We start from the raw sequence: 9,522 nt of genomic DNA, 5'->3' as shown, positions 1-9,522 counted from the left end.
GCAGAAAACCTTTCGTAAAATCAGTGCCTGAATGCCTTGAACTCCTCCTTCACCAAAATCATATATACTGACCTCCCCCTACACTGCCTCTTCGGAGCAGTCTCTCAGCGCTATCTGAGGTTCTGTCTCCTGGGCTGCAGTCCTCATTTTGATCCAAAGAAAAGTTAATGCGAAACTCTCACCTTGTGCAACTTTTTTTAGTTGACACGCCCCAGTGACACTCAGACCAGAAAGGGGACCTAGACAGGCCACTTCCCCAAGAAGACACAGACACACTCTATGTTATAATTTAAAAAAAACAAAGTCCTTCAATATATTCCACCCCCTCCTTTTCCCTCCCTCCCCCCAAGCAGGGTCAACCCAGTGTGATCCCCACAGAGGCCAGGGCTTCAGTGGCCCAGGTGGGACAGAGGGTGGGGTCCCCATACATGGTGCTCATGAAGTCCCTCACGAAGGCAGGAAAGCGTTTCTCCACAATGCTGGCTCGCACGGCGCTCATCAGCCGCAGCTGCAGGGTGGGAGCAAGGCGGGAGGCAGGTCAGCCGTCAGCCACCAGCCACCAGGAGACGGCCCCACCCCGCAGGCCTTGCTCCCCCCAGCCACAGGCCCACCTGATAGGCGATGTTGTGAATGGTGAGGTGGTGCAGGGCCGCGGTGTTGTCACTATGGAGCAGGGTGTGCAGGAAGGCCCGGCTGTGCCTGGGGACAGGAGGTGGGGAGCGGGGGGCCTGGTGGGGCCAGGTCCTACCCACCCCCGCCCTGCCCCCACTCCTGCCCCAGGCTCCCTCCCCTCCTACTTCTGGCAGGTGGGACAGTCACACTCTGGGTCTATAGGGCGGAAGTCCTTCTCGTATTGCTTCTTCTTCAGTTGCAGGTTCCCTGTGGGCACTAGGGCAGAGCCGAAGCGCTGGGGGTAGCCGGGGAAGGAGAGAGGGAGGGGGTATCAAGCCGGTTTTCCGCTGCCTAGCCTCCCCTCTACCTCAGCCCCATCCCTGGAATCCCTCCCCAGTTCCTCCTCTGCCCCAGCTCACCGCTGTCCGTGTAGGGAAGACACAGTCAAACATATCGCATCCGAGAGCCACGCAGACCACCAGATCGGTGGCATAGCTGGGGGAGCGGGGGGCACACAGATGGTGGGGGAGGGTAGCAGAGAACCTCAAGCCCTGATCACATACCCAGGGACCCCCTCCTCCCAACATGGGCACCCTCACCCCCAACAGAGGGCTAAGTCCCATCCTAGGCAGGGCTGTGTCTTTCCCCAGTCCCCGACACCCCGGGGGCAGGGGTTCCAAGGAATCCACTCCCAAGAGGCAGGGATGGGGGGTGGGCGGCATCTCCCCTCTCCTCCACGTACCCGACCCCCATCAGGTAGCGGGGCTTGTCCTTAGGCAGCCGCGACGTGCTCAGCGCCACCATTCTCCAGAACTCGCCCTTGCTCTCGCCCCCGCTCAGGCCCCCGATGGCGAAGCCTGGCACATCTCGCTTGGTCATCTCTGGGTGTGGAGGGGCAAGGGCAGGGGTGATCAGGCAAAAAGAAATAGGCCTCAGCCTCCTCCTCTTCACCCCAGGAGGGAGTGGGTGTGTGTGTATGTGTCTGTGTATCCTGGGGCTGCTGGTGATGTCAGCTACTGTCTATAGAATGCCTGTGACATCTCTCCTTCAGTCCTTAGGAGAGGCCCAGGGCCCACGCTGCCTCAGCCAAAACCCAAGATGAAGCCAGATATGTTTCAGAATTTTCCAGATTTTACAACTGTGCACATCCTCCATGAGGAATAATTGCCTGTCATCGAATGCTGTAACATTTTGACAGCAAAATGTGTACAGACTCCTAACAACTGGGGTCAAGAGGTCTGGTCTTGCCGCCAAATGAATTGCAAATCCCTGCAGGTTTTAGATATGACAGCTGGGCAAACTGGGACTTCCCTGGAGGTCCAGTGGTTAAGACTCTGTGCTTCCTATGCAGGGAGCACAGGTCTGATCCCTGGTTGTGGAAGTAAGATCCCACATACCACATGGCGAGGCCACAACATTAAATTAAAAAGAGTACATAATGATGCCAGGTGCAGGTGGGACACCCTGAACAAATTTTCCCCTTTATTCCTCACTTTGACCCCTTGCCATTGGGGTTCCCAAGCTGAGAGGTCAAGCCACTAGCCCAAGGGTGCATAGCCATGAGGCAACAGATCAAGTGGTTGGATCCAGTTCCGTGGACTCCAGAATGCAGGGTCCTGCCTATGACACCTCACTGCCTCTGAGCCCCCATCTCTGCTCCGCCTTGTCTCCATGGCCACAGCCATGGTTCAGGCCCTCTGTCACCCACCCTGCCCCCTTGGCAACTACTCCAGCTTCCTCTCTGGACCTTACGCTTCCCATCCCACTGGGGTTTTTCTCCTACTCGACAGCCCTCCACGGCTCCCCAACACCTCAGTGTGGTGTCCCAGGCCCTCCACTGTCAGCACAATGCCTCTGGCCCTATCCTTTGCTCCTGACCTACTCTCCAGGGATAGAGCAGCACAATGTAGGAGTTAACGCTGTAGGCTGCAGAGTCCCAAGTCTGGGTACAAACCTCAGCTCTGAAACGTCCAAGCTGTGTGACTGAGAGTACAGGAACTTAACAGCTCGGTGCCTCAGTTTCCCCTTCTGTAATCTTGGGAATCTGCAAGTTCCCACATTACAGGATCTTTATGAAAACTCCATTGGACAATCCATAAGAGCATTTGGCAGGATGCCTGGTGAACACCTGGAAACTGATGTGTTTTGTGTGCTAAGTCGCTTCAGTCGTGTCTGAACCCACGTGACCCTATGGACTGCAGCCCACCAGGCTTCTCTGTCCATGGGATTCTCCAGGAAAGAATACTGGAGTGGGTTGCCATGGACTCCTCCAGGGGATCCTCCCAACCCAGGAATTGAATCTGTGTCTCTTATGTCTCCTGCATTGGCAGGCGAGTTCTTTACCACTAGCACCACCTGGGAGATTGATAGCTATTATTATCTCCTAATGCTGTCTATTCCATGATGCTCAGGGCCTTTGCTTCAGCCATTCCTTACACCTAGAATGCTCTTCCGCCTAGTAACAACCACTCTCAGGAATTCCCTGGCAGTCCAGTGGTTAGGACTCCAAGCTCTCACTGCCAAGGGCCAGGGTTCGATCCCTGGTCAGGGAACTAAGATCCCACAAGCCACGGGGTGCAATCAAAATCAAAACGAAAACAAAAACAACACTCTCTAAGCATGCCAGGCCCATGTGGGGCTCTCTGTGATAGAAAAGCCCTGGTCCTGTTGGCACACGGCTTTACCTTCAAGGCAAGTGGCTCGGAGATCCGCGTCCAGCCCCCCCTGGATGATGGCAAAGAGGTTCTGCTTGTCCGGCCGTCTATGGGCTGCTATGCACCGATCCAACCAGCGGATTGATCTGCAAGAGGACCCTGGTCATGAGCCCTAGGGACCTGGTGAGGGGCAGGGAGACTAGGCTGCAAGACCAGAAGGCCCTCCCCCTACACACACACGCACACCTGTACATGGCCTCTTCCACACGGGGCCCCGTCACAGTACTGCTGACCACATCATCCAGCTGCATAATGATGTCCGAGCCTGGAAAGACAGGACCACAGTCACTGGGAAAGCCCCCATGCTGAGGACGAGCAGAACCCCACAAGTCCCTCTCCAGGTCTTGCTGACTCCCACTTAACCACCCCAACCTGTTTATACAGCAACCAAAGGAAGTATTTCAAAATGCACATCTGGGGCGGGGGGTGGGGGGGTGCTTCCCTGAAGGCTCAGTGGTGAAGAATCTGCCTGCCAAGCCAATGCAGGAGACATGGGTTCAATCCCTGGTCTGGGAAGACCACACATGCCTCGGAGCAACTAAGCCCGTGCGTCACAACTACTGAGCCCTTGCCCTGGAGCCTAAGAACCCTAGAGCCCGTGCTCCGCAACAAGAGAGGCCATCACAGTGAAAAGCCTGCTCACCCATGAAAAACCTGCACAGCGATGAAGACCCAGTGCAGCCAAATATAAAATAGATAAAAATGTTAAAAAAACACAAACGCACACCTGGGAACTTCCCTGGTGGTCCAGTGGTTAAGAATCGGCCTTGCAAAGCAGGGAATGAGGATTTGAGCCCTGGTCAGGGAACTAAGATCCCATATGCCTTGGGACAACTAAGCCCGTGCTCCACACCTAGAGACTTAGTCAACCACAACGAAAGGTCCCACGTGATGCAACAAAGATTGTGCCTGCTGAAACTAAGACTCGATGCAGCCAAATGAATAAAATTTTAAAAACAAAATCCACATCTGATTTTGCCACCTGCCAGCTAAAACCCTGCCTTGGATATAGAATAAAATCCCACCTGGGGAATTCCCTGGTGGTCCAGGGGTTAGATCTCAGTGCTTTCACTGCCATGTGGCCTCAGGTTTGATTCCTGGTCGGGGAATTTAGATCTCACAAGCCCCACAGTGTGGCAGAAAAAAAAAAACATTCCCACCTCTGCAAATGTATCCTTTAAGAACAAAACAAGAAGCTTCCAGGGTGGCTCAGTGGTAAAGACTCCGCCTGCCAATGCAGGAGACAGAAGTTCGATTCCTGGTCCGGGAAGATTCTACATGCTGGAGAGCACCTAAGCCCATGCACCACAACTACTGAGCCTGTGCTTCTGGCTTTCAGAGCCAGAAAGCCGCAACTGCTGAGCCCATGTGCCACGGCTACTGAAGCCTGCACTCTGGAGGCCACTGTCTGCAACAAAAGAAGCCACTGAAATGAGAAGCTGCTGCTGCTGCTGCTAAGTCGCTTCAGTCGTGTCCGACTCTGTGCGACCCCAGAGACGGCAGCCCACTAGGCTCCCCCGTCCCTGGGATTTTCCAGGCAAGAACACTGGAGTGGGTTGCCATGTCCTTCTCCAATGTATGAAAGTGAAAAATGAAAGTCAAGTCGCTCAGTCGTGTCCGACTCTTTGCGACCCCATGGACTGCAGGCTACCAGGCTCCTCCGCCCATGGGATTTTCCAGGCAAGAGCACTGGAGTAGGGTGCCATTGCCTTCTCCAGAAATGAGAAGCTAGTGAACTGCAATGAGATAGTGCCCTCTGCTCCCAATAACTAGAGAAAAGCCTTCGCAGCAACGAAGACCCAACACAGCCAAAAATAAAGAAAATAAATAAATAAAACTATCAAAAAAAAGAATAAATACAATGATGTATGTGATCCCTCGTGGTGATGTGTGTGATCCCTCAAAGTGATTCCTCGTGGTGTGTCGGGAGTCTAAGCATCCTTCAATAGGGGTCGAGTTAAGGTTCTTTCCCACAATTCCAAAATCCAGAAACTTCTCAAAAATCAAAGGATTTCGCCAGTCTATGTCTGACGCAGGATACAGCATGCTTGGGGCTGGTGCAGGGGGATGACCCACAGAGATGTTATGGGGAGGGAGGTGGGAGGGGGGTTCATGTTTGGGAACACATGTAAGAATTAAAGATTTTAAAATTAAAAAAAAAAATCAAAGGATTTTTCTTGTGCTAATGGGATACTCATGTGGTAGCAAAACTTGACACAGTTGTCATCTTTTAAACAACCCAATTTACCAGGAAGATTCGTATGTGTTAACGCAATAAATGTAAAGCATATATACCACATGCTTTTCTACTCCTGGATATACACCAGCAATTACACTCCTGGATATACACCCAAAAGGACTGAAAGCAGGGTCTCAGAAATATCTGCACAGTCAGATTCACAATAGCAATTTTCACCAGAGTTAAAAGCTGAAAGCAACCCAAGTGTCTATCAACAGTTGAATAGATGAACAAAATGGGATACAGACACCCCATGGAATATTATGGAGCCCTAAAAAGGAAATTCTGCCACATGATGTAACATGGATGAACCTTGAGGACATCATGAAAAGTGAAATAAGCCAATCACAAAAAGACAAATACTGTATATTTCCACTTACACGAGGTTCCTAGAGAAGTCAAATTCATATAGTGGAATGGTAGGTACCAGGGGCTGGAGGAAGGGGAATGGGGAGTGAGTATTCCATGGGGACAAGAGTTTCACTGTGGGAACATGAAAAAGTTCTGAAGATGGATGGTGGGGATGGTTACACAACAAGGTGAATGTACTTAACACCAATGAACTGGACACTTAAGGGTTAAGATGGTAAATTTATGGTATGTGCATTTTATTACAATTTTTTAATTAGAAAAAAAAATGAAGTGTAAAACCACAGGGTACTGCCCCTGGCCTTACTGAGGTACTGTGTAATGAATGGTATGTACCCTCTATTATCCTTCTAAAATGTAGGGATTCTGATACATATCTGGCCCTAAGAATTTCAGATTAGAGCCTGTGGAGTTATAGATCAGAAAAGCTCAACGAAATATTGCCACAATGTGTCATTACAGGAAAAAAGCACAGTGTACCATGCTAGCCAAAGATGGGGCGATGAGAGAAGCAACAAGGGTTTTAACTGCAATGCAGTGAGATGTAGCAAATACATGTAAACCCATGAGTTCAGGGCAATCCTTAAAAACTAAACATTAGTTTGTCATCAATAGAGGGTGCTAAGTAATCAACCCATGAAAACTAGTAACAGGGAAAAGAATGAATCCTACTCTTCCTACATGACTGAAATTATTCATACTTGGTCTTCCAGGAGTAGGTGAGAAACTTTTCTCTTTACGGAAGTAATCTGGCTAATAAATGAAGAAAGAGGGACTTCCCTTGGTGGCCCAGTAGCTAAGACACCATGCTCCTAATACAGGGGGCCAGAGTTCCATCCCTGATCAGGGAACTAGATCCCACATGCTGCAACTAAGAGTTCACCCGTCATAATTAAATAGTACAGATGTCACAACTGAAAAAAAAAAAAAGATCGCATATGCCCAAACAAAGATTGAAAGGCCCTCTGTCTTTCTAATTAAGACCTTTCTAATTAAGACCTATTGCTTGTCTCCTTTTTGGACTGCAGGCTCCATAGGTAGTATGGTACCAGAACCTAAGCCCATAGCTATAAGCAGAAGCCACAGAATATCTGGATAGAGGGATCTAAAAGCATCAATCTGCTTGGAAGATGGAATGTTTTGAACCTGTTTTCATAGCACTTTACATTGAGAAATGCTAATTGTCTACATCAAAAAATGTAGGTTATTGATGGAGATGGAAGGGGTCTAAAGCCTCCTTGTCACCCCCATTATTTCAACATATCTTTGCCCAGCTAATTTACTATCTGAGAGAAACAACCTACAAAGGTCTGCATAGTCAAAGCTATGGTTTTTCCAGTAGTCATGTATGGATGTGAGAGTCGAATCAAAAAGAAGGCTGAGTGCCGAAGAATTGATCCCTTCAAACTGTGGTGCTGGAGAAGACTCTTGAGAGTCCCTCAGACTGCAAGGAGATATAACCATTCAATCTTAAAGGAAATCAACCCTGAATATTATTCACTGGAAGGACCAATGCTGAAGCTGAAGCTCCAATACTTTGGCCACCTGATGGGAAGAGCTGACTCACTGGAAAAAACCGTTATGCTGGGAAAGATTGAGGGCAGGAGGAGAAGGGGTGACAAAGGATGAGACTGTTGTATGGCATCAACTCAATGGACTTGAGTTTTAGCAAACTCTGGGAGACAGTGAAGGAGAGGGAAGCCTGGCATGCTGCAGTCCATGAGGTCGCGAAACAACCGCAGTAAAGATAACACTAAAAGCTACTATAAGTCAGGCCCTGTGATAAGACATTTACCGAAATTACATCATTATCTTTGTAAACTATCCCAATTTAGGATAATTAAACTGAGGGTGAGGGACTCGCCCAGAGCCAAGCATCACCAAAGGAGCAGGCCCATTTCACCTCCACCAGGGGAAAGAGCGACTCCCCAGGATCCGCTCACCTAGAGCGTTCTGGATCTCCACGGACCTCTCTGGACTCAGAAGGGTCTCATCACCGTCATAAGGGGAGCGGAAGCGGACGCCCTCCTCCGTCACTTCGGACAGGGACACCAGGGACACCATCTGGAAGCCGCCGCTGTCCTGAAGGAGATCCCACCGCAGGGCTGTCAGGTACTGGATGGGGAATATCTACCCCCAAGGAATGCCCTCGAACCCCGGCCTCGACCCCACCTTACCGTCAGCAGATTGTGGGGCCAATTCATAAAGCCGTGGAGACCTTGGGCCTTCTGGATCAGCTCTGGGCCCTGGTTTGGCGGAAGAAAGGGTCAGGTTAGGGGTGAGTGCAACCCTGGGCTCAAATGTTGGGGACGACAGGGTTGGCCAGCTTCCATCCTCGCTGGTCCCTCACGCCCAGCACAAGGCCTGGGCCACCCGGGACCCTCGATACGCGTTTGTCGATAGACTTTGGGAGGCGTGCTCAGGTCTAGGGAATCTCCTGGGCTCCTCCACGCTCTGCCGCCGCCGCCCCGCTGGGGCGCAGCCCACCCACCGGCCTCAGACCCAGATGGTAGGTGTTGCCCAGGCAGATGCGGCAGCCCAGCGCGTCCAGTTGCTCGGCCGTGATGCCCTTCATAGTGGCCTGCGTGCCCACTGGCATGAACACTGGAGTAGCCACCGGCCCGTGTGGCAGCCGCAGCTCCCCGGCTCGGGCCCTGGAGCGGCTACACTCGGCCACCAATCGCATGATCCGCGGGGCCGACTCCAGCGAAGTCTGGCTGGCGGCTGCCGCCATCTTGCCTGCCTTAACCACGTGAGCTGTGGGACATCCTGGGCGGCGCCATGTTGGCTGAGGTCACGTGGCGCCCGATGAGGGCGGGAGCTTGGGTGTAGCGTCAGATGAACCATGGAAACGGACGCCTTCCCGCTTCTCTCGGCTGGATACCCAGTTTGTCCCTACAGGCAGCGCACAGCGGCAAAGTGTTAAAATTTTCTTGGTTTGGAGGCACATTCCTGCCACTTCCTCGCAGTCAGAGCCTCTCTAAGGTCTTATTGTATCCTCCATCAAATGGCACGAATTATATTTCCTAAACATAAGGATGTCTTGAATGTTGAATGACAGGATCTAACTATATAGATTTTTACACCGTGCCTTATGTAGTCTTTTGTCTTTTTTGGCCGCTCCTCACAGTTTGCGGGATCCTAGTTCCCCAACCAGGACTCCAGCCTGGGCAGAGTCCTAACCACTGGACAACCAGGGGATTCTCTGTTGGTCTATCTTGATTATTGCTTTGCTCCAAGGGCTTAGAACAGGACATAGCACATAGTACATACTCAATAAGCATCAGTTTATGCAATGAAAGAACGACAGATTTACAGAAGGGGAGACTGTTCGACCATTCATTCAACTTATATCTATAGATACATCCCCACTAGTGCCAGCCTCCATGCCGCACAGGGGTGAGAGAGGATGGGTCACGAATTTATTAAGCACTGGTTGTGTTTCACTAATAATAATAGCAATGTGAAAGTGAAAGTGTTAGTCGTTCAGTGCTGTCCAACTCTGCGATCCCCCGTGGACTGTGGTCCACCAGGTTCCTGTGTGCATGGAATTCTCCAGGCAAGAATACTGGAGTGGGTAGCCATTCC

At 51.0% G+C, this 9,522-nt stretch overlaps 1 protein-coding gene across 1 annotated transcript; it reads right to left on the bottom strand.

Moving 5' to 3' along the window:
* Nucleotides 1-313: 313 nt before the first annotated feature.
* QTRT1 (queuine tRNA-ribosyltransferase catalytic subunit 1) lies at nt 314-8,694 on the bottom strand. Its single transcript, XM_052643922.1, has 10 exons — nt 8,426-8,694; nt 8,112-8,180; nt 7,878-8,016; nt 3,513-3,591; nt 3,297-3,412; nt 1,355-1,493; nt 1,032-1,107; nt 798-907; nt 612-699; nt 314-508 (listed from the first exon to the last, which is right to left on the bottom strand). The coding sequence occupies exons 1-10, from the start codon at nt 8,666-8,668 to the stop codon at nt 356-358; spliced, it is 1,212 nt and encodes a 403-aa protein (XP_052499882.1). The 5' UTR covers nt 8,669-8,694; the 3' UTR covers nt 314-355.
* Between the last annotated feature and the right edge of the window lie 828 nt (nt 8,695-9,522).

This window comes from Budorcas taxicolor, chromosome 7, assembly GCF_023091745.1.
Source record: "Budorcas taxicolor isolate Tak-1 chromosome 7, Takin1.1, whole genome shotgun sequence".
Classification (NCBI taxonomy): Eukaryota; Metazoa; Chordata; class Mammalia; order Artiodactyla; family Bovidae; genus Budorcas; species Budorcas taxicolor.
Note: the sequence above shows the minus strand (reverse complement) of the source record. Positions and strands in the feature narration are given on the sequence as shown.